The following is a 25458-nucleotide window of genomic DNA, read 5'->3' on the forward strand; positions in this document are numbered from 1 at the left end:
TTTTTTGCGTGACAAATTGTACTTTGTAATAACACCTTTTATTTTACCATAAAATGTATGGCAAAACAAAAAAAAATATTATTTGTGTGGGGAAATTGAAATGAAAACTGCAATTTTGCACATTTCGGAGGGTTTCGATTTTACGCTGTACACTTTATGGGAAAAATTACATGCTTTCTTTATTTTGTTGGTTAATACGATTAAAATGATGAATATTTTTCTATTATTGTATTGCTTTTAAAAAAAAAAACTGACTTTTTTTCTTAACAAAAAAAGTATGTTTAAAACTGCCCTATTTTGAACAACTATAACTTTCAAATTTTTTCGTATGAGGGCTAATTTTTTGCGCTGTGATCTGTAGTTTTTATCGGTACCATAATTGCGTTATTGTGATATAATATTTGCTTTTTATTAAAGGGGTACTCCACTGGCCAGTGTTGTGTTGTGGTGTTGTGTTTTGGAACACTGTGCAGGGGTCAGCCAAGCCCACTCGTGACATCAGGTCACGCCCCCTCAATGTAAGTTTATGGGAGGGGGTGTGGCGGCAGTCAACCCCCCTCCCACAGACTTGCATTGAGGGGCCGTGGCCTGAGGTCAGGAGGGGGCGTGGACGACCCCTGCAGCACGCTCACAGCATTCGGAACTAAATGTTCCAAACACAGCTGGAACACTGGCCAGAGGAGTACCCCTCTAATTCGTTTTGGAATATGATGTGACCAAAAAGCAGCAATTATGGACTTTTTTTTTTTTTACGTTTACGCCATTCACCATACGGGATCATTATCATTATATTTTGATAGTTTGGACATTTACGCACGTGGCGATACCAAATATGTTTATTCATGTTTTTTTTAATGCTTTTTGGGGGTAAAATGGGAAAAAGGGACTATTTACATTTTTATTAAGGGAGGGGATTTTTCACATTTTCTTTAACTTTTTTTTTTGCACTTTTTATGTCCCCATACGGGACTATTTATAGCAATCATTTTATTGCTAATACTATTCAGTGCTATCCATAGGCATGGCATTGATCAGTGCTATCAGTGATCTTCTGCTCGATCTCAGACCAGAGCGGAAGACCCCTGGAGACAGCTGGAGGCAGGTGAGGGGACCTCCGGCCGCCATTGTAGATGATCCGATCCTCCAATTTAACGTCCGCATTGCCGCAGATGCGTTTATCTGTATTGTTCACGGCATCTGAGGGGTTAATGGCGGACATCAAAGTGATCGCTAATGTACACCATTACCGGTGGGACCTGCCACGCATCATGAGAACACCGTACCGGTGCTCGCGTTATGTATAGGGCGTAAATGTATGTCCTGGTGCGTTTAGTACTAGGGCACCAGGACGTACATTTAAGTCCTATGTCATTGAGGGGTTAAAGCCTGCGCCATTAAAAGGAACATGTCATCAAAAAATGACCTATTGTTTAAATACCGTTTTTATCTTAAATTTTGAATTATTGGTGATGATCTAGGTGACACATTCACTCTGCTGCTGGTTTCTCGTGTCAGTACACGAGTTCAGGTATTTTGTTCATACAGCAGTATGCTCGGGAAAGTGGTTCAATGGTTCCAGTCCAGGTTGGAGATGCAATAATTGTAGAATGACAGTATTCATCTTATCATATATATAAATATATATATATTTTAATCTATTGTAAATAAAATGTTCTCATCAGTAAGCAAAGTTTCAGAGTAACTGCAGTCGGTGTAGACCTGCTTACTTCGTACATTTATTACGTCCATAAATCATTCAAGTGAAGAACTCTTCAATAACACCTTGAAGTATTGTGCTATTTGACTTCATGTGATCACAGCTTCACCTCAGACTGCATCTAGGAAGAAAGACATGAAGAACTTTAAATGTCTAATCTCCTTTCAAAGGGGTATTCCTGCTTTATCCAAAGGACAGGGGATAAGATGTATGATCGTAGGGGTCCCGCCGATGGGGCCCCTGCAATCCCAGTGCAGCCCCCAACATTTTGTGCACAGAATGCCAGGGGCTGCACCGAGATTGTGGGGGTCCCCAGAAGCGGAATCCCTGCGATCATACATCTTATCCCCTATCCGTTGGATAGGGGATAAGATGTATAAAGCAGGAATACCCCTTTAATAACAATATCAAAATCTACATAGCATACTGTACATATAAAGACGGAAGGTCTTCAGTGAATGCATCAATGCAGCTCTGTCATTACAGTCAAGGCATTGTAATATGAACAGTACTTTAAAGAAATATACTCACGGTATATTCATTATTCATGTTTAATGGTCTTTTTGAAAACTCAGCTTCATCGAATTTTGTCTCTTTTACTTCCTCCTAAGAGATATAAAATATTATTTTAACACATAATGGGAAATAGTAATGGACAGAAAAGGTCACCTAGTACATTGCATGATACATTATAATGATTTGTAGGAAATGTTTTCGAAAGGGGAACTGAACTAATAACTGAATTCCCTTTACAGGCTTGTGCAGCCCATAGACTGTGCTTCTTTTTAGAATCCATACAGAAATTGACAAAAGCAGAAGATGCTAGGAACACTCTCTGTACATTTGGGTAAATCCACAGTAAGTGAATATAAATATGTCTTGGAGTAACATATACATTTCCTAAGATAAAAAAATGAAATAATAGATAAAAAAGGAAATAATATAAATGCAGGCTAGATTGACCAGGCAGTCTTTTTCTGCCCACAATCTTCTATATTTCTAATGTAATGTAGTATTTTATAGAAGTATCTCATTTGTTCTGGGCTAGCTTAGCTTCACAATATGGCTCCCTAGTCCTTTAAAGGGTACCTCTCATCAAAAAAACTTTTGATATATTATAGATTAATGTATGCAGAATAACTTTACAATTGCATGTTATTAAAAAATATGCTTCTTTCTATTTAATTTTCCACTTTAAAGAAATGACCACTAGGGGTCTCCCTACCAGTCCTGGCAGCAAGCATTTCAGACTCTTGCTGGAGTCCTAAACACTACGAACTGCCAGCCTGCTTTGTTCACAAAGGAGAACACTCAGAGCTGCCAGCCTGCTTTGTTCACAGCCTGTTTGGCTGTGAACAAAGCAGGCTGGCAGCTCTGAGTGTTTAGGACTCCAGCATAAGTCAGAAATGCTTGCTGACAGGACTGATCGGGAAAAATACAATAGAAAGAAGCATATTTTTCATTAACATGCTATTGGAAAGTTATTCAACATTCATTAATCTAAAATATGTCAAAAGTTTATTTGATGAGAGGTACCCTTTAAAAATGACAAATCACAAATGTTGGAATCGTCAATGTAAAATGGTTATTTATGTTATCAGACCAATGGTTATTAATAAGACCAATTTTGGTGTGAATTGTAGATTTGCTTATGTCTTGTTAGTTTTGTGATTCACTTCACACCAGACTAAGTTCTAAGGGGGCGATTTATCAAAACCTGTGCAGAGGAAAAGATGCATAGTTGCACATAGCAACCAATCAGATCGCATCTTTCATTTTTAACAAGGCCTCTGCAAAATGAAAGAAGGGATCTGATTGGTTGCTATGGTTTCAATAAACGATGGTCCGTTTGGAACGGATTACCATTGTATGTTGAGGGACCCCTGTATTGTGTAACTGAACAGCTGCAGGTGATTTTAATACAGTTTTCATATGTTTTTGTAAAAAACTGAACTCGCCTGCTTTTATTGTTTTCTACTTCTGTTTTATATTGCTGAAAAGTAACACAATTGTAATTGTAAAATATGTCTTCAGTTGAATTGTTCATGTTGACTGAGATTATAACATGCACATACGTGAAGAGAGGAGAGTCTACGAAGCAGAACAGGGTAGTTTTATTATGGCAAATGATCTAATGATAATAACAATTTTCTAAATGACCCATTGGGGCTTATGGCTGTAATAAAGGGGTGTCCTCTGTTCAGAGCCAGAGTATCCAAAAGCCATCCTGGCACAAATGGGGGTTTTAGAAGCTGGATAATGCCTTTAAGATGAAAACCTTTTTTTCATGAAATGTATGTATGTGCAATTAACTAGAAAAGTCATATTACTATTGGTCTCATGTAGCTCAAATATATAGATTTTAAGCTACATTAATTATTAGTTACACCAGCTCCCATTACAAGTCTGGTGCACCAACTATGTTTGAGATTTGCCAAATTTTTTAAGAGGCTTGAGCGTCTTAAAGACTGACGCATTTTAAGCCAGCCTGAGAATCTAGTCTTTATAAATACCCTCTATGTGTGTAATCTTTATCTGATCAGTGCAATGTTAATTCTCTATACCGCATTAGTACACAATGGTTGATGAAGACAGGTTCGGGTTTTCAGTATATTCTAGTTGAATAAACTTATATATTTTCTTGCTTACATTTTCCCTAAGTCCTGAAGCATATCATTTATATTTGTGCAGTTTATAGAGATTACTATCGGCACCACTTTAGGGTGTATTCCACGTGCTGCATTGATGGAAACGAAACACAAGGAAACCGCACAAGCCGCACAGGTGCGTCCCGGGTGCAATAGCGCTAGTCAAAGCAAACCACATATGAGAGAGATGTGTAGAAAAATGCAGCACTCACCGGGTTAGATGCAGATAAAATCAACTTCTTTATTGAAGAGACAAACAGCAGGCCTGACGAAGTGTTACGTGCACGATACGGTCCGTCGCCTTTTTCCTTCCCCCCCCTGCACGTCTGTTCACCTGCTCCCCCGCACAAGCAAGCCGCTGTTTGTCTCTTCAATAAAGAAGTGGATTTTATCTGCATCTAACCCGGTGAGTGCTGCATTTTTCTACACATCTCTCTCATATATATTTGTAATAACAGACATCATGCAACTGCACACATAAGATCATTACCTTAGTCTCTTTTAGTTTAGCTATGCTATCCAGATTCTTCTTTTCTAATACATATAAAACTGCATCATGAATGGTCAGGAAAATCATTGAGGTTGTAATATCATCATCAAAAAATGCACATCTTACAAGTTTTTCCAAAAGATTACCTGAAAACAGAGAACAAAAAACTGAAATACTGCAAGGAAATATCAAATCATTGTTTTATGTGCAATGTTATATACTTTACCATCACTGTATATCTAGGCATTTTAGCACAAAAAAAGTTACTCAGTAGGTAAACATACATACAAGATACATACAAGAGTGTTCTACTTTGTCATTTTTTATACTATTCAGCTAGTTAAGTCTGCATTGATTTTCTTTCTATCTCCTTGGATAGACATGATTATAGGTTTTCCATCTTGGGGTGATAGTTTTATTAAAATGCTAATTTCCGATATCGGAATACCCTTTAATGTGGAGCATGAAGTGGTACAGTGTGCTTACAGTTCTGCAGTATTAAATATATTGGGGGTCATTTACTAATGTGATCCCAATTTTTTTTCTTGGGTTTTCCATCCAAATTATGTCACGCTTTGTGCACCAGAATTTGTGACCAAAAAATCAAAAAATCCCAATCAAATGATCCATTAAAAAAAAAAAAAAAAAAAAAAAAAAAAAAGGGGCATAGCTGTCAAAAACGGTGTTTCCCCATCAGCTTAAAAAAAATCTCACCATATTTACCAATGTTCCCACATAAAATGTGGTATATTTGAGCTCTGGAAACCCGACAGCCCAGAGCAGTTGCAAAAAGCAAAATTAGGGAAAAGTGCAAAACATTGGGAAAAATTTGTAAATGCCGTGAAAGAATACTTGTAGGGAAACAAAACCCACAAAGAAAACTCCACTCCACTCTTGGAAGTTCAGGACCACTATGTCGCCACATTATAGGCTCATGCACACAATGCTGCATTTAATGGAGTATAGATTTTGTCCAGAGAGCTGCTGATAACAGACTCTTAAAGGGTGGTGATCATTATTATTATTTTTCATTTTTTTCTGACATCTTATGAGCATCACAGGCAGGATTACCGTATATACTCGAGTATAAGCTGAGTTTTTCAGCACTTATAGTCGATTCAATAACTTTTCCTGGGTTTTTGGGGTGAAATTAGGGGCCTCGGCTTATATTCAGGTCAGCTTATACTTGAGTATATACGGTAATATGAAAAGTTAATATGTACTATGTATAAAACACAGGATAAACCACTAACAATACATGATGACCACAGCTCACCTTACCCTTTCTACATAATGACCTCTGCATAGGTCACAGAACATGCCTACATAATATTAATGTCAAGGAACATCTTCTGTTCGCAGGTTCTTAAACACCATGTAACTGCTGTGAAGCAACTGTGAATGCTGTTAACAGTTAATAGTATAATTTCCACTCCCATAATCATGTACAGAATATTTTATGAAAATTGTACCATCAAAAAATAAAAACAGGCCAGAAGAAACAATGTATTAGTATATGGTTTTCTTAGCAAAAAAATGATACATTACCTTTCACTCAATAATGACTGCGAGAAAGAAATGAGACTGCATTCACCATCCAACGCCATTTTATTCGGTCATCTGTAAGTGCAGGTAGGTACAGCGGCAGAGGCAGGGATACACCTGGTTTGCCTCCGCCGCTATACCTGCCTGCACTTACAGATGACCGAATAAAACAGCATTGGATGGTGAGTGCAGTCTCATTTCTTTCTCGCAGTCATTATTGTTCTAGTCTTATTGTGGACGTTGCACATCCGGGACCAACTATATCTCAGGATACCCCAGTCCTTCCCTCTTCCCTTACTCCGTATACCCTAGTTTTGCTAGTGCCGGACTATTGGTTTCTTCACTACACATTACCTTTAACTCATCCCACACTTTATATATTTTTCAAAATTAACATTTATTATAATTTATAAGGTAATAAACAAGTTACTTACTGTCAATTCCAGCAATATATACGTCCACATCAACTTTAATAAAGTCTTTTAAAACCTAAATAAGACAGAAAAATCCTAATAAAGCAGATTGAAAGTCTGTCTTTTCCTACAGTATGCCTGTTTACCTTTTCTACTGATTGTTTTAAATGAATGGTTTAAAGGAAAGGTACAGTTATTGAACACTATAATTAGTCAGGGGTAGTAGATAAACTGAAGATAAATCACTGGGAAAAAGCGGTAAGGAGTAAAAGGCATTTTGTTTAAAGGGGTACTCTGCCCCTAAACATCTTATCCCCTAACAAAGGATAGGGGATAAGATGTCTGATCACGGGGTTCCTACAGCACCCACTTGTCATCAGCTGCACGGAGCAAAGATCGTTCCGTGTCTGATGACTAACGATACAGGGGCTGGAGTATTGTGACATCATGGCTCCGCCCCCTTGTAACGTCATGTACCACGCCCTCAATGCAAGTCTATGGTAGGGGGCGTGGTGGCTGTCACACCCCTCCCATAGGGTTGCATTGAGGGCATGGGGCATGATGTCACAAGGGGGCGGAGCCGTGACTTCACGATACTCCGACCCCTGTTTCATGAGTCATCAGACATGGAACAATCTTCGCTCCGTGCAGCTGATGACAAGTGGGTGCTGCAGGAGAGATTGCGGGGGTCCCCAGTGGTGGGACCCCCATGATCAGACATCTTATCCCCTATCCTTATAAGCATTATATAATCATTGACTTTTAGCAGTATGGCCTAAGTTTTTACTGTACCATGAACTATGTCAAGGCCACATTCTCCCAACTTACTGCTAGGTATGTAGCTACTAAAAACCTAGACATGCTACTTTAAATCAAGATCTCATTTCTATTTCTTACCGCTTTTAAGCCTTTCATTCCAGACATGTCAAGAAAAGACACCGCTCCAAAGTCAATGATTAAACTATGGATATCGATTTTGGGAACCTTTAAATTGTTTGGAATATCTGAATTCCAGTCGATAACAAAGGGCAGGTCAGACTTGTTTATTGGTTGGTCCAGCATTTCAATCATGTTATTGTCCAGTTCTTCTTCCGACTCATAATGGCTTACTGATGTTGAAATGATACCTTTCTGCAATGCAAAGAGAGATCCAGTTAAATACAAATAAGGTGAGGTTATTAAGACAGCAAGATTTGTTTTTACCCAATTGTATGATATATTTACTTGTATGTCTGTGTTTTAATATTTATAATACAAACTATGTGGATACTGTTTCAAAAGATCTTGTGTACATTCATTGTAGTTACACTAATTTCTAACAAGTGCATAAAAACAAGCAAATAGCTATGACAAACAGACAAACATTTGTAATGCAGTAGGCAATATTGAATTGTTCAGTGGCTTTCAATGTTGCAATATTAATAGATGCCTATTAATCATGCATAATGTGTCATTCCATGCATTTCCAAATCATAGCTTAAAAGGGGTTCTCCCACCCTAGACATCTTATCCCCTATCCAAAGGATAGGGGATAAGAAGTCTGATCGTGGGGGTCCCACCGCTGGTTACCCCCGCAATGTTGCATGCGGCACCCACCTGTTTCTTGTCCAGAAACGCTGGAGGGTCTGGGTCGAGACCACGCCCCCTCCCATAGACTTGCATTGAGGGGACGGGGTGTGATGTCACACGGGGGCGTAGTCCTGACGTCACGGACTTCCATACCCGTGGTCGCGATCCAGACCCTCCAGCGTTTCTGGACAAGAAACAGGTGGGTGCCGCATGCAACATTGCGGGGGTACCCAGCGGTGGGACCTTTGGATAGGGGATAAGATGTCTAGGGTGGGAGTACCCCTTTATGCACTGCACTTGTTGCCCATTCACTCCTCATCTCTGACTACCACCATACCTACGTTCTAATTTCTCCAATAATTTAAGGCTAGTTTCCTCTGTAAATCAAACCTCCCACTCTTAAAGTGCGCATCCAGTGATGACTCCAGCGTCAGGATATATGCTTACATTTTCTTAAATCCCAAATCTGTATATTGAACGCTGGTTGTCATGGACAGCTCGGACATCAGTGGGAATATTTAAACTTATATCCTGATGGTTGAGCCATCACTGGATGTAAGTTTTTACTCAAACGGGGAGATATAAGCTTGTATGGCGAACAGTGAAGTAGTTGCCCATAGCAACCAATCATATTCCAGGAGCACACTGATTGCTAGGGGCAACCCTGTTTCTCTGCGCACATTTGGCTAAAACTCCCCCCAAGAATTTTCTCGTGCTGCACTACATCTATGGCCAATTAGATTGATTCCCAATAACCACAGTATAAGCATATCATAAAAACAGATCCTTTTTACCTTTCTTTATATAAAAAAAATGCTAAATAAATATTTGGTATGAGGAAATACTTCTCAACACTCACTGGCAGGATCTGGATTTCCCCTTTATTTATCAGCCTCTTTATTTTTCTTAGAGCTTTGTTGCGTTTCCGTAACACTCTCAGTGGGTTAAAACCTGCCTGTAATAGATAGACATAATGCATTGTTAAAATAGTGATAAAATGCCCAAGCAATTTTCTTTAGTTTTCTCATTTTTATTTTTCCCATTGACTTTGCCAACTTGTTTTTTGTGGCACCATATTGGGGTTCTTATATTGTTGGGTAACTTTTATTAATGTTTTTTTTGTGGGAGAAAAGAAAAAAAAAGGTGATTTTGCCATTGCATTTTTTATGTTTTAAATTCCCACTCCTCCCCCTAAAGTAACAATAACAATATAGCTGTATTCTCTGGGCCAGTGTGATTGTAACAATACCAAATTTTGTAATTTTTATAGTTACAGTTTAGGCACAGTAACAAAATAAAGAAATTTTGCCTTTAAAAAAAAAAAAAAAAAAAAAAAATCATTCAAGGTACGGGATTAATAATAAAATTGTTTTATTGCTGGGTCAATAGAGTGTGGTAATACCAAAGATGTGTAGTTTTTTTTTAGGTTTCATATAAAAAGCAAAATGTAATGTGAAATGTATTTTTGGGGTGGGGCAGGGATTTTTTTTATTTTTTTTTACTAATGCTTTCCTTGTTTTTTTGGCAAGCCATAAGCTGATCGCTGATATAATACCCTGCATCAGTGGTCATATTCCTGGAAAGCTCATACAGTTAATGGCATACAGTATGCAAACTCTTTACATGCTGTGGTCACAATTTAGCTGTAGCATACAAGGGGTTAACATAACAGGATGGGCAGTTTCTCCATTTCTGTACTTAGATAAACAACAGCCAAGTCCCAGCACCGCAGAGGAGTTCCATGCTGGCTTACATAGCCGTATTGTAAAAAGGCAGAAAGCTAGAGTAAGAACCCTACATGACTGCTATAAAAGGTGTATTGATGGTCATAAAGAGGATAAAGACATTTCAACAGTATATTAAAATTTTTGAAACTTACAGCAGCCACAATTTTATCTTTAAAAAAATCAACATTGGCAAAAAAAATTGGCGACGGACATCTGAATATCCTGATTCCATGATGCTCATAGATCTGTAAAACATAAGCACAAGAGCTTGGTTATCACACAAGGTTGACATTTTAGAAGGTTGGATAGAATTGGAATTTTTTTTTACAAAAACCTGTTAAATCTACCCAACATTCTTGCTGAACCTAAACTGTTAATTCACTAGCATGAACGTTTGTTTGTTTCTTACATTTTTATAGTCTTTTCTGTTCCTGTAAATGTCGTGACCTCCAATATTAGCCACCTGGGAACATTTGGGGCTGAAAAAAGCACAAATAACAAGTGAAATGCTGCAATGGAACATTTTCTTATTCATATGCTTCTTTTTAGCAGAGAATGCCCTGTCTAGACATTGTTTGCAGGGTTGCACCAGCCTCTTCTGAACATGCAAATAGCATACATACAAATCAACACCTTGCTTTAAGAGTGTGGTCCTTTCATGAACAGTGTAGGTCCACGGTCCAGGCAGTCTTTCACAGTGTTATCATATTAACAGGAGTACCACTTTAACACTAATTATTCTAATTTGTTATTCAGTATCTATTGCGTCTGTTGCTTTTTGCTCCATCCCTTACTTTAGAAGGATAATTGCAGACACTGATCCCATATTGATTCCATTGGTCAGTTACCTGTAATCCCTTCCCCCTCCACAAATAATCTTCATCTCTAATGGTCTTTGACCAAGCTGTGGGACACCACCCCCAGTGCTAAACTTGTTATGGCCTTTTTGATGCTCATGACATTACATAGCTATCGGTTTTCTGAAGAACAATCTTTGAAACTCCCCACCCTCTGGGGCTCCTTGTCTCAGTAACACTTTCAGACTATGAAATCTCCAGGCAGAAAATTTCCGCCCGGAGATTCCGAGTGTGGCCAGAACTGACTGAATCAGTCGGCGCTAGGACCGCGCGGACACTGCAGTCTCCAATAGACTGCAATGTGTTCCACGTGGATTTCCGCCTGAAGAAAGATCAACCCCTTTCTTCAGGCGGAAATTTACAAGCAGATTTTCCGTTCACCAATTCCGCTTCACAAATTCCGAAGTGTGAATTTGTGAACGGAAACCCATTCACTATACAGTACATTTTAGCAAGCGGAATTTCCGCCTGCAATTTCAAAGAGGAATTGCAGGCAGAAATTCCGTAGTCTGAATCTAGCCTTCTTCCTTTAGGGCCCATCCCTCTCTAAACATTACTGTCCTCTCCCAACAGCCTGACAGCCTCACTTTTCCTTAGGCTTCAAAGGGTATTCCAGATTTATTTTCTTCAGCCTTTGAGCCCATCATACCAAGTTATATTACAATATAATATACTTTTATATTTATATATATTTTATATGTAACGTTTTGTCCAATTTTTATGCACAAGGCCCATACCTAGAAGTACAGCAGTGCAAATCTTTTTATTTTAAAGTTGTGTTTAACCTTTCTCAGGATTCCATGTGACCGGAGACAATATGTCATAGGTCACATGGTCTCTTGGAAAGTGTGGCTATTCAGCAGTGGGTGGGTGGATAGCATTACTTTAGTAAATCCCTTCCACCCAGCTATCCATCCACTCACTGCAGCATAGGCACGCTCCCCGGAGGCCATGTGACTTATGATATTGTTTCTGATTGCACTACAGAACTGGGTGTGGATTCCATGCATGAAAATAAGACAAAGCAGGGCACTAAGGCAAGATAAGCATATTTCACAGTATTATAACTTGGCATCATGATCCCACTGGTGTGCTTTTGGTGTGCCCAATGTAAAAAGTCTCACTTTCTCTCATTCACTCTGCATACACTCACCAGAGATGTCAAAGCACATCATTTATATGGATTCCCCTCAACCCTACTTACAGAAGCTGCAGCTCAACACTTTCCACATTGTAACATTCATTGTCAAGTCATTTGTATGGCACCAGTGATGGTCCCCTATTACACCTTCTCCTCCTGCAGGTTTAATACAGGAACATCATTCCTAATATTAACAACTAACCCAGGTTGATGACCCAAGTAAACCAATGGGTGATCGGCTCCTATCCTACTTGCTAGTGGGTGCCTGGACTCTGTGAGTACTGACTGACTCTGTGAGTACAATGGTAATAATAGCACTGTATGATTTCGAAACATATTAAATCATAAGTACACATACAGTAACATACTTTACAACAGTCACACAACATAATTTAGTAAAAGGATGATTGTAAATGCTTGCAGATCACCCTCTCACGAAGTCATCTATTATATAGCGACAGTGCGTGTAATTGTCCATGACTATACACACAGTCTACTTACAGATTAATGCACTGCAGTACTTACAATTGAGCACGGAATACTACTGTAAGCAGCTCAAATCCTACTCCTGCTGCCAGTCCAAGGTCAAGACCGAGTAAGACAGCAGCAAGAAAGCTCACCACCCATACTAACTGCAAATAATAAATGAACAATTATAAGCCGAGTTACCCATTTTATATATCAAGCGTTTTTATACAAATATGAGACCAATACCAACAGCAATGTTCCTGCTTAACATAAAAAAAAACGCAATACATGGAAACTTTTGAGAATCTAAGAAAACTATAAAACTTAAAAGCCCCATAGCAATAAAGCTTTAAAACCATAGATACCTTATTTGTATGCAGAAAGGTCCTATGATGCATGCTTCGAATACGCCACCATCCACAAATAAGGTTCTAGTGGGTGGCCCTATTCAGTGATTGAGGACCTTTAGTGTGCATACACAGATAGCTGCCAGTCACTGAGCAGGACCACCCTGTGGATTATTAAGACCAGGTTGAGAAGGGATATAAATAAGGAGGGAGTAAAATACAATGTACACTAAATATTATTCCATAAAACTAGGCATCAATCTGCTGATCTCTGATGGCTTATAAGTTGCTGTCCACAGATTGGCTTACAAATTCAATGTGTCTTCTTCTCTTTATGGAATAAAAACAAGAACAGGTCTTGGCAAACTACTGTCACTGTTCTAAGTGTTTCACCTAAGGATATTCTTTTGTTAATTCATTTTGTTAATTCAACCGGAACAGAGAAGCCAGATTGATCTGTTTATGTAGTGGTTATATTATATAGACAGTTGAAATCATGTCAATGTGCTCCTGCTAGTCTGCAGTGCTTTGTATCATCCTGCACCATCACACAGCATTCATCTCTACCTACAATCCATCCCTTTGTGCACTTTGCTTAGCCAACTCTCATCTTCCCGTATTACCTCCTTTCCCGTCTGCAGGACTTTTACTGGGGAGAATTTCTCAGCTTGTTTTACGCTCACATTGTTTGTTTTAAGTTATCCCAGGTGAATCCGTGGGTTAAATCACACGTGAGGCCTTGATCATCTAATGATACATGCTTACTAGAGTTGCGCCTATTCTTGCACAAACACAAAAGGTGAGTGCATTCCATGGTGGGCCAGTTTCTGGTCCTGTTGGAGTCTCATTTGTGTGCACAGTGATAAAACACAAGGAATCACTTGTTCTTCTAGATTTCACTTTTAGTTATTTTAATCTATAATTGGTTGTTACTTTCCCAAGTGTTTGGAATATGTTGGCCCCATGGAAAATTTTTGTCAACAAATACAAACTACACTAATGTATCAACTATTGTAGACCTACTGACTACACGAACATGAGATGACTGTGTCACACTTTTTCATGAGATGACTGTGCATTAAGAGTACCTGTCAGTTCCTTGGGGCCTCACAAACAGGCCTTAGGTCTTGACAGGTTAGGAGAACAGCATTCCAATTACTAAAAAACTATGAATGGGCTTTCCAGGTATCCAGACACAGTGGCTTTCAATCCGTGTGACTTTTCCTGCCAGTCAGGCTGAGTGTAGAGTTTTTCCCTGCACTCAGTCTGTCAATCATACTGGTCAGGATGGGAAGGGATGTGGCAAGCATGACTCAAAGCAGTTGCAGCCCCTTTCCTGTGGATAGCCCATTCAAAGTTGTCTTGTTTTAGCTTTATGGGGGAATGCAGAGAAAGCTGTTCTCTTCACCTGCCATGTCCTGGGGCTGTCTGTGAGGTCCTGTGGACCTAACAGGTTCTTTAAGGTGGTGTGCCTTATCTTGATATATACACATTTTAACTTCATATATAAACTAAGGATGGAGTCCTACTGATATACTTCAAAACAATTCTAGAATGATGCCACTTTGAATGTGTTAGATAACGTTATCTAAATTACTTGGCAAGGGTAATTTACAGAGTCGGACACTCTATGGACTTCCATTTTATTACTATACTTATGGTAACACTTTGGACCCAGACAAGCAATCATACTATGCAAACAACCTAAGTCTTGTCATTGTTAAGAACTTTCATTTCTTTTGGCAGCTGTTTAAAGCCCTCTGAGGTAATACAGTCTATTAAGCATTTCATTAATTATTGGCTCTAGTCCTTGGACATTGCACTATTGTGTTGGGAAGACTTTTTCATAATAGCCAATATATTTTTATATAGATGTTCTACTTACACAATCATATTTATCTTTCCGGAACAAATTAGGAATTTCATTGAACTGCATCAGCATGCCCTTCAGATTAATAACGACTAAGGCGCCAAGTACAGACTACAAAAGAATTAAAGAAAATTCTATAGTTAATGTCATATATATTTTTACCAATTGAGATGTTTTTATCTCAAGTAATTCTAAATTATAACTGTACCTTTTGCAGTGATTCGAGGAGGAATCCTATAGCCAATGTTACAATCATCACAATTATAGCTGACAAAAGTCCTGCCACCTGTTGTTACATTGATATAACAAAAATATATTTTATAACACTTTAAAAATAGTATAATATCATAATATGTATGAGTTTTCTACTGATTATTGCCGCAGTAAAATCAAAAGAAACACTAAGAGGAAGTTTGTTTTGCTTACTTCTAATGTGTGCATATGTTTTTCCTACATTGTATCAGTGCCTGTAACATCATTGGATTGTTCCCGTTGACACGTTTTGCCACTTGCTGAGCTCCCTTCATAGCATAGTAGCAAAAGCATACTGTAGATGAAGCCCAAGTAAGGCTGGGTTCCCATTACATTTCCCCCATACGGGAGCGCATATGGCAGGGGAGAGCTAAAACCTTGCACTCCCGCATGCCTTTCTATACGCTCCCGTATGTAATTAATTTCAAAGAGCCGGCTGGAGTGAAACTTTGGGTCCGGTTGGCTCATTTTTGCGCCGTATGTGGTTAACCACAGTTTTAGGTCCAGGGAAAAAGCACATACGGCGCAAAAATGAGCCGAACGGACCGAATGTTTCACTCTGGCCGGCTCATTGAAATGAATTACATATGGGAGCACATAGAAAGGCATACGGGAGCGCAAGGTTTTAGCTCTCCCCTGCCATATGCGCTCCCGTATGGGAGAAAACGTGATGTGAACCCAGCCCTAATATACCCATACATTTACAGGGCTTGTCTTGTTAACATAGTTTCCATAAAACAGTGGGGTTTATTAAGTAATACATTTAACTTATTATTTAAGAGTTCTGAAAATTGTACTTGGGTATACATCACAGTTTTTATGTGTTTTTCATAATGTCTCTGTGGTATACAATGGTCCATATTTACTAAAACTGTCTAAATGGGTTATCCAGGAATAAAAAAACAGTGCTGATAAAAAAAATAATAATAAAAACAAAAAAGCTCCACTTCTGTCCTCAGGTTGTGTGTGGTATTGCAGCTTGGTTCCCTTAAAGTAGTAACCAAGGTGTACTACCACACACAACCAGAGGACAAGGGTGGTACTGTTTTTGGAAGAATTTAGCTATTTTGTTCCATTCCTGTATAACCCCTTTGAAAATGTGCCAGTTATATCAAAGTAGCTCAAATCTATTGAATTCTTAGACTATATAGTGTAAGTTTAGACCAACTATTAGGTGACTTAAGCTGTGCCAGAATTTTAGCATACAGTATTCCTTTGTAAGAAAATGTTTTCCATTAGGAAGAAAATACAGCACCTTAACCTCTGTGTATCTGTGTTTTTAGTTACTACATACAGGAGCAAGGTAGCTAGTGTAAATATTGCCTGAGACAACACATAGTTCATTAGACATGTTTCAATGTATATATCCTAACTTAAAGGGCCACTGTCATTACTAAAAACTTTTGACATGTCTCCACCGATCAGGATAACAAACCGGGAAAAGTTTATGCTTAGAATGTTCTTCTCCAGGCTTTGTGTCACATGCTTGAGACACAATGAGATAAGTCTATGAGAGTGTCCTGATCAGTGTGGTCTTCTCCCGGTTTGTTCTCTCGATCGGCGGAGGTCTGAACACTCAGACACCCACTGATCAAAAGTTAGAACATGTGTCACTGTAATTTTCGAGAAGTGATTCAATTTAAAAAAGAACAGTATGTAATAATACAGATATCCCCAGTAAAAATACATAATGTCTGAAGGGTACTGAATTCTTATGTCTAATGTTAATATCCAATATACTTCTCTTGTTTGCAACTTTCTAACTCAGTCCCCTCCTCGCGGTGGCCGACTAACATGTTCTAGTTCTACAACCTGCATGGAGAATAGGAATCCCTGGTGTACCTCCCAAAATGCTTTGAAGAAGTGGATAGAAGCGGGGATTCCCCAGCCGGGGTTTCTACGTAGCGCTTCACCGATATATTTGTAATTCTCTATAAACATTTAATTCAATTAAAGATATATACAGACGTGTAGCAGACAACGCGTTTCTGAGAGTTCCCCCTCCTTAATCAGGTCCAGGCACCATTCATCTATATCTCGGTGAAGCTTTACGGCTACAAATAGTTTTTTTTTTAAAAGATAGAAACCCACGGCCAGGGAATCCATGCTTTTATCCACTTTTTCTCTGCACCTGCACCGTGACCCGATGGTACCGATGGCCAGCAGCTCCCAAAACTGGTTTATGAAAAACTAAAAAGACTCCTGATTTTGCCCTAGTGTAAATGTTTGTAGACAATTTAGCTTCTGCTACATGTTCAGCAACACATATTTTCAATTTCCTACTTGTTGAGCCCATGTACTGCAGCCTACAGGTACTACATGAAATACAATAGACTACATACAAGGATTCACAAGAAAGATAAATGTTAATGCTATACGCTTGAGATTTGGAGAAATATATGGCTAGCTGAAGGAAATACCATGAAGAACGAAGGGTAAAGGCAGCAAAACACCTTTATTTAAATTCATTTATGGAATATTCACCTGCGTTTTCCCCCCAGTACTTTCTTGGACAGCAGATCTTGACAACGAAGTACTTGCAGCAAATCCTTTGAAACAGCCACCAAAAATGTTGCTCAATCCAAAGGCTACTAGCTCCTAAAATGTATTAAATAAACCACATTACTAAAGATAACCAGAAAAAAAAGTATTCCTGTTCTGGCAAGCAAATAATATATATTTTTTAAGAGAAAATGAAATACTGCTCTCATACAAGATTTCAAGTGAAGAAAAAAATACGTGCATACATGCATTTCAGAAACCCAAAACATTGTAACATAACTTTTTGAGTTATATATTTATGCCACAATAAGATCTGGAATTTATCTCTGTTTGCTGCTCCCCCTCTCAATAATTCACTTAGAAAAGCTGATTTGCAGGTATCTGTACAGCCAGTGGCCAAAAGTATCCCTGTGCTGTAAAAATTGGGAAGGGGTCACAGAGCTAAAGTTATTTATTCTTGGGATCAAGGAACAAAAAATACCTCCATGACCAGCACGTATGTTCCTGAATAATACCACTATTTCATATATGCACTGATAAAAATAAAAATAACACACCCAGATAAAAATGTCTGAATATGGGTGTGTTCTGATTAGACACTGTACCTTGCCACAAGAGGGCCTAACATTGCTGTGCCCGCTGCCCTATTAAAAGGCTCTCAAAGGCTACTTTTGAATAGTGTATCTCTTAATTAGAGATCATTGACTTCTAGACATGCCTCTCTGATGCACTTGAAGATATTTTGCCTGGCTAACAGACTTTAAGAGAGAATACATCATTGGACTGAGAAGCAGAATGGTCATTTTGATAATTTGCCCACCATCTAGACTGTTCTGACCAAGCTATTAGGGAATGGGGGATGTTGGGAGCAGTGGTTACATGAATGCATGCACACACAGTGAACAGACATGGGACTGCCCAGGCAGGCTACCAGTAGAGAGGATAATTTCATCCGCTTATTAGCGCAAGCAGCTTCCACAATTTCCTTGTACACCATACAGACACAGGTAGCACCTTCATTACAAAACTGTGTCTCTATCAGAACCATTTCCAGGCTCTTAGAAGAAGGAAATTTGGTGTAACAGTGTCCATTGCCATTCACAGCCTGCCACCGTCACCTTCTTTTGCAGTGGTGTTTTGAAGGAGAAACCTGGACTATGGACTGGAACAATATTATCCTTATCGATGAATCCAGGTTCTGTTTGGGATCTGATAAAAGTCAGGTTTGAGTATGGAGGCTTTGTAGTGAGCACTTTAATCCTGCCTTTGCTATGGAGAGTCACATAAACCCTGACTGCTGGTGTGATGATCTGTTCACCCCTGGTAGTTATGCATGGGACGCTAAAAGATATGTGAAGCCACATGTATTGCCACATGATAGGGATTCCAGATTCCCTGGCCTGCCTGGCTGCCAGATCTATTGTCAATTAAGCATATATAGATGCAACTGGGATGCTAGCCTTGGCAACCCACAAGTGTGCAGGGTCTACAGGCCCTTCAAAGAAAATACACTAAAACTTAACTTTTAATTTTTGCTAAAATCACAAATTATACCACCAATATGTGAGTCTCATTCCACTATTAGAGTAAAACAAAGATTTAATTTTTGAATCTCAATCACCATCTACCAGGTTAGTCGTCTGTAATGGTCAGAGAGATATCTACTCCCGCAATCAGGAAGCTTAGAACAGATGCTCCTACAATCAGGAGACTTACTTAATTGAAGATCCAGATAAGAACAACTGCTAAAGGGTAGATATGGGGTGTAAGGTAAAGGGAGGACAGGGAGGGAGGGCCTAGGGAGGTGCAAGGCCTGTGGCAGGCAGCCACTACCTGTAATACCCTCTTACTATATGCTTTGTCCTAACGCTATTCCTAGGCGGAGTGATACATCCTTAAAAGGACAACCCCGCTCTGGAACCTACCCCTCACGCTCCTTCAATTTCCCTAGGGTACAGACAATAAGAGGAGACTCACTATCTCACTCAACAGTCCCTGTCTGACTGGATTGGGATAGAAGGGTAGGATGTGACCTATTGCCAAAAATTAGACTTTTATAGACGAGGGTCTTATCTTATGATCAACCAAATGATGACAATATGCTATTGGTGAATCTATCGTATGACAAGCTCAAATCTTATATCAAGTATGCAGGTGATCAATGATGATATCTCAGTTAAAGCAGATGCATGCCAGTATCTATGATTGTCACCAATTAATAAAAATAAATAACAAATCATATAAATGTCTGCAGCACAGAATAAACATTAAAGATAAGTATCTGTACAGATCAACTGCTGTGACCAAAGAGAGGGATCTCACAGGATGGAAAACATATCAGTATAGATTGCATAAATATGAAATGTCACCCCTCAACAGAGGTAAGTATCATGGCATGGTTAGTGAATATAAAACAAATACCATATACACCCAAAAATCTGTATATCTTCACTTAAGATAGAAAACAGTTTGACTCATAGCTATATGCACTTATTTGGACCAGATGGTAAGAACAAACATGAAGTCTCAACGCGTTTCTTGCCCCATTTGTCAGCATTGATCATGAGAGTGATGGCCGGTCTGGGATGCAGGAAGATGCAGTCAGGGTCTACAGGCCCAACTACAACATCTGTGGGCAAATGTGCCACAGGATGCCATACACTCTAATATTGTAATCACTTATATATATATCTTCATTACATACACAAACATATAAAGTCCTTCTTGGTGCATTATTTTTTTTTCAATGAGTGTATTATCACTACAGAGTGACTTAATAATACAGTCAGAAGCAATGTTCACACAGTGTTTTTTTCAGGCTTATTTCAGTTGTAAAAGTCCATCTTCAAAATAGCTTCTGCATTTTTAACATCAATGCACTCTATGTAAGTTTATGGGAAAGTAGTTATCTGTGCATACAATGGCCCTGATTTACTATTGTAAACCCGACATGTTTTGTCGGGTTGTGTGCCAGATTCTGGCGCAGTGCGACAGAAATTCTGTCTGCGCCAGAATTTGCGCCAAAATTTAGAAAAACCCGAGTCTCCATTTTACTGAGAAAACCCAAAAAGGGGGCATGACCATCCGGAAAGGGTGCGTGGCTACAAAAAAGGGGTGTGTCCCCAAAATTTTCACAAAAAAACAAGATATGTACTAAGGTTTCCACAAAAAATGTTGTGGATTTGAGCTGAGGAAAACCCGACAGATCAGAGCATGTGTAAAAAAAGCAAAATGTAGGGAAAAGTGCAAAATGTAGGGAAACCTTAGTAAATACTGTGGAAAAAAGTTGTAAGGAATTAAAACCCACAAAGAAATATCCACTCCTCTCCACGTAAATCAGGACCAATATGTAAAAAACTTTTTGTGCACAGTTACCAAGTAAAACCTCTATCCAAGAAACAAGAAGAATGCAGCTACAAAATGCCCACTGCCCACCATAATTACCACTATACAGTGCAAAGGCCATAACAGCCAATCATATTACCATGCATTTCCCATATAGTGCATTTCCCATATAAGATAACAAAAATACTTTTCATTGCCTGATAAATTTCACATGGAGACATATCAAGATATAGAAAAAATTGTGCAGAATTGTGAGAATATCTCTGGAACACTGTGCTGCACAGACCACAAAATCATGGTACATTGGTACATAATTATTATAGTGCCTATAAGTCCATATTTCAAGCTCTGTGCACATACCTGATTACCATTTATCACATAGTCATGCTTTATGGAATAGACTTTGGCCACAGAATAAGCTATAGCAAATCCAACAATTCCAATGGAAAATCCGTCAGCTACACAATCCTTGAATACTGAAATACTTGGTGCCACTGGAGCCTGAAAGCTGTAAAGAAAACATTTTTTTTACATACTTTTTATGTATGTATAATCTTGTATTATTAGAATTTAGCAGAAAAGTTTCTTTTCACATTGTATTAGCAAAGTATGTTTGCTGTATGCACCAGCAAATACATGTTTATCTATAGTATGCCCAATTCATGATGAGCATTCATTGTACTGTTATATTATCTGTTATATTATCTGTACAGCTAGTTTAAAGGGGTACTCTGCCCTAGACATCTTATCCCCTATCCAAAGGATCTCGGCTGCGGCACCCCAGACACCCGGTGCACGGAGAAAACTTTGCTCCGTGCCGGATGACTGGTGAGGCGAGGTGGAGGTTCATGACGTCACGGTCATGCTCCACTTGGGACGTCACGGCTAGAGATTATCGAATTTACAGTAATTTGATTCGTCACAAACTTCTAGGCTCGGCAGTTGCTGACTTTAGCCTGCATAAATGAGTTCAGCTTTCAGGTGCTCCGGTGGGCTGGAGACTCTCTCCTAGGACTGTATCCACCTTTTCCAGCCCACCGAAGCACCTGAAAGCTGAACTAATTTATGCAGGATAAAGTCAGCAACTGCCGAGCTGAGAAGTTTGTGATGAATCGAATCACTGTAACTTCGCTAATCTCTAGTCACGGCCACGCCCCCTCGATGCAAGTCCGGGTGCAGCAGGGAGATTGCAGGGGTGCCCAGAGGCGGGACCTCCACGATCAGATATCTAATCCCCTATCCTTTGGATAGGGGATAAGATGTCTAGAGGAGGAGTACCCCTTTAAGTGTAAGGGCCCTTGCACACTATAGAATTATTCAGTGTGGAATTCCGCTTGCAGCAGAATCCCAGTGATCTTAATAAGATTTTGCTGTACTGTGCACATTACCGAAGGTCTGTAGCAAAACCTCTGAAGCAGATCCGAAATCGCTAAAAGAATGAACAGTTCTTTCACCAGAATCCACCAAGAACTGTACTGCAGTCAACAGGATGGTGCTGCCACTAGAGACTGCCGCAAGGGAAATTCTGCTCTTAATTATTCAGAGCAAAATTTCTGTAGTGTACAAGTGTCCTGAGAGTATATACAGTTCCAAAATGTGATTTGTGAGCAACATAGATAAGGCTGAACAATATTATAGGTGCAACAGTATGCTTTGCTGCATCTCTGAGGAAACTCCTGGAGTCACTGTTTAAGAATGTATTCTTTATTAGAGCAATTATTCAAAGTATCATATGATAAAGGCATTAGTTTTGTGCATTATTTAAGCGTACCTCTAATGACTGTCCTGGATTTCTGTTTCACTTCCCCAGCAAATTTCCAGTTTTATATATGTGCACTCTAGAGACACATTTGCCAGAAATCCTATACAAGTCCATAGGGCATTATGCAAATCTGTCTCCAGATGGTACTAGTTTCGGAATGAGTCCAGATAGTAGTTTCGGAACGAGTCACAGGATCAGAAACTGATGAAAAATGTTAACAGAACCACTAGAGGTACCCTTTAATGATTGGATCATTATTTTTGCCTTTTGCTCTTTGTGTTATAACATATGGATTATGGTGGGATGTCTGCACTAGAATTCAGGTTTGCATGCCCAGGTGCCCAGCAATAGTTGTAATTACAGTCAGTTACACTGCATGTTACCTTTATAGTGGCCCAAAAACTACAAAGATATAAAAAATTATAATAAAAGGCTTCATAGAACCGGATAGCCAACAACGTGTTTGACTATCGTATATCAAGAAAGATCTGGATGTTCATACCCCTTCTGCAGTTTTCCAACAATGTCAACACCATATCTTGCCTGGAAATTGAAGCCATATGATACACCAGTAGCAATAACCGTCTGCAAAGTAAAAAAAAAAAATTATAATAATACATAGAAAAACATAGAATGTGTCGGCAGATAAGAACCATTTGGCCCATCTAGTCTACCCAATAATCTAAATCCTATCAATAGTCCCTGGCCCTATCTTATATGAAGGATAGCCTTATCCCATGCATGTTTAAACTCCTTCACTGTATTTGCAGCGACCACTTCTGCAGGAAGGCTATTCCATTCATCCACTACTCTCTCAGTAAAGTAATACTTCCTCATATTACTGCATAAACCTTTGCCCCTCTAATATAAAACTATGTCCTCTTGTAGTAGTTTTTCTTCTTTTAAATATCCTCTCCTCCTTTAGCGATGTTATTCTTTTTATGTAATAAAAAAATCCTGTCATATCCCCTCTGTCTTGTCTTTCTATCAAGCTATACATGTTAAGGTCCTTTAACCTTTTCTACAATCCATGTACTAGTTTAGTAGCTCTTCTCTGAACTATGTCCTGTGTATGTATAACCTTCTGGAAATGCAGTCTCCAGTACTGTGCACAATATTCCAAGTAGGGTACCACCAGTGCTTTGTACAGTGCCATGAGCACTTCTCTCTTTCTACTGATAATACCTCTTCCTATACAACCAAGCATACTGCTAGCATTTCCCGCTGCTCTATGACATTGTCTGCCTACCTTTAAGTCTTCTGAAAAAATGTCCCCTCGGTTGTCCCTCCAGGAAACAAATTCACATTTTCCCCCAATTTTCTGCACTTAATATGCCATAATGACAAAGTGAAAATAGAATTTTAGAAATTTTTGCTAATCTGTTAAAAAGGAAAAATTTTAATTTTGCATGGCTTTGGGGGGCGTGGCGGTTGCCGCTGGGGTTGGGGTTAGTGCTGTTAAAGGGGTACTCCGCCCCTGGCATCTTATTCCCTATCCAAAGGATAGGGGATAAGATGTTAGATCACCGCGATCCTGCTGCTGGGGACCCCGGGGATCGCCGCTGCGGCACCCCGCCATCATTACTGCGCAGAGCGAGTTCGCTCTGTGCATAATGACGGGCGATACCTTGGCCGGAGCAGCGTGACGTCATGGCTCCGCCCCTCATGACATCACGGCCCGTCCCCTTAATGAAAGTCTATGGCAGGGGGCGTGACGACCGCCACGCTCCCTCCCATAGACTTGTATTGACGGGGGCAGGCCGTGACATCACGATGCTCCGGCCCCTGTATTGCCCGTCATTACGTGCAGAGCGATCTCGCTCTGCGCAGTAATGATAGCGGGGTGCTGCAGCGGCGATCCCTGGGGTCCCCATCAGCGGGACCCCGCTGATCTGACATCTTATCCCCTATCCTTTGGATAGGGGATAAGATGTCTAGGGGTGGAGTACCCCTTTAAGGATAGCTGCGCTTGGAACCTGGGTTGCCAGTGTCTGGGGATTCAGATTCTTTCAGATTTTGGCTCTGGGTGCATGGTAAGAATGTAAAACATTGCTGGATTCAGGGCACCCGAGGCTAAAAAATTACATAAAAACAAAAACATTTTTGCTTGACTACAGTACCTCATTAATCACTCACAAACAATTTTTTTTTATTAAATCAGGTTATTATGCAGAAGACATTTGTCTATTCCAGAATGTGTTACCCCAAAAGTGTTTTTTTTTTTAATTAAAAGTAATTGACAAGTTTGGTAAAACAATTCCTTAAAGGGGTACTCCGGAGAACTAAACCCACAACCCATCCTTTCCCTCTCACCAACCTATGTATTTGTCTAAATATCATTCATTTGCTATATAGTAGGGATCGACCGATATAGTTTTTTTTTAGGGCCGATAACGATATTCCGGTATAAGTTAACGGCTATTAATCCCCCCCGGCAACACCACACGGCGCACCGCACCCCCCCCGTACCGCACTGAACCCCCCCGCACTACACCGCTCGGGCCAGAGACCGCCACCGCTGCCCCATTGCCTCCCCCATTCCTGGTTTTATAATTACCTGTTCCCGGGGCCCGGGGTCCGCTCTACTTCTGTCTCCGGCGCCGTCCTCCTGTGCTGTCACTGTGCGCAATGACGGTGACGTCGTGTTGAGGACTTCACTCGTCATTGCGCTGCGCAGCGCACAGCGGAACACAGGACATGCAGGAGCCAGAAATAGCGTGGACCCCGGGCCCCGGGAACAGGTAATTATAAAACCGGGAATGGAGGAGGTAATGGGGCAGCTGCCGGGGCGGTGTGGTGGTGGGG

General features: G+C 39.8%; 1 protein-coding gene across 1 annotated transcript in view; it reads right to left on the reverse strand.

Moving 5' to 3' along the window:
* Nucleotides 1-1046: 1046 nt before the first annotated feature.
* The window catches only part of LOC130369007 (chloride anion exchanger-like), a 30702-nt gene continuing 6290 nt past the window's right edge, over nt 1047-25458 (reverse strand). The window contains exons 7-20 of the mRNA XM_056573628.1: nt 23156-23238; nt 21252-21399; nt 17529-17642; nt 15001-15078; nt 14808-14903; nt 12633-12739; nt 10519-10588; nt 10262-10354; nt 9242-9337; nt 7711-7944; nt 6835-6889; nt 4856-5001; nt 2249-2323; nt 1047-1838 (exon numbers count right to left, since the gene is read on the reverse strand). Coding sequence (XP_056429603.1) covers nt 1815-1838; nt 2249-2323; nt 4856-5001; nt 6835-6889; nt 7711-7944; nt 9242-9337; nt 10262-10354; nt 10519-10588; nt 12633-12739; nt 14808-14903; nt 15001-15078; nt 17529-17642; nt 21252-21399; nt 23156-23238 — 1419 coding nt within the window. The 3' untranslated portion in view covers nt 1047-1814. The remainder of the gene's footprint in view (nt 1839-2248; nt 2324-4855; nt 5002-6834; nt 6890-7710; nt 7945-9241; nt 9338-10261; nt 10355-10518; nt 10589-12632; nt 12740-14807; nt 14904-15000; nt 15079-17528; nt 17643-21251; nt 21400-23155; nt 23239-25458) is intronic.

Source organism: Hyla sarda, chromosome 4 (genome assembly GCF_029499605.1).
Source record: "Hyla sarda isolate aHylSar1 chromosome 4, aHylSar1.hap1, whole genome shotgun sequence".
NCBI lineage: Eukaryota > Metazoa > Chordata > Amphibia > Anura > Hylidae > Hyla > Hyla sarda.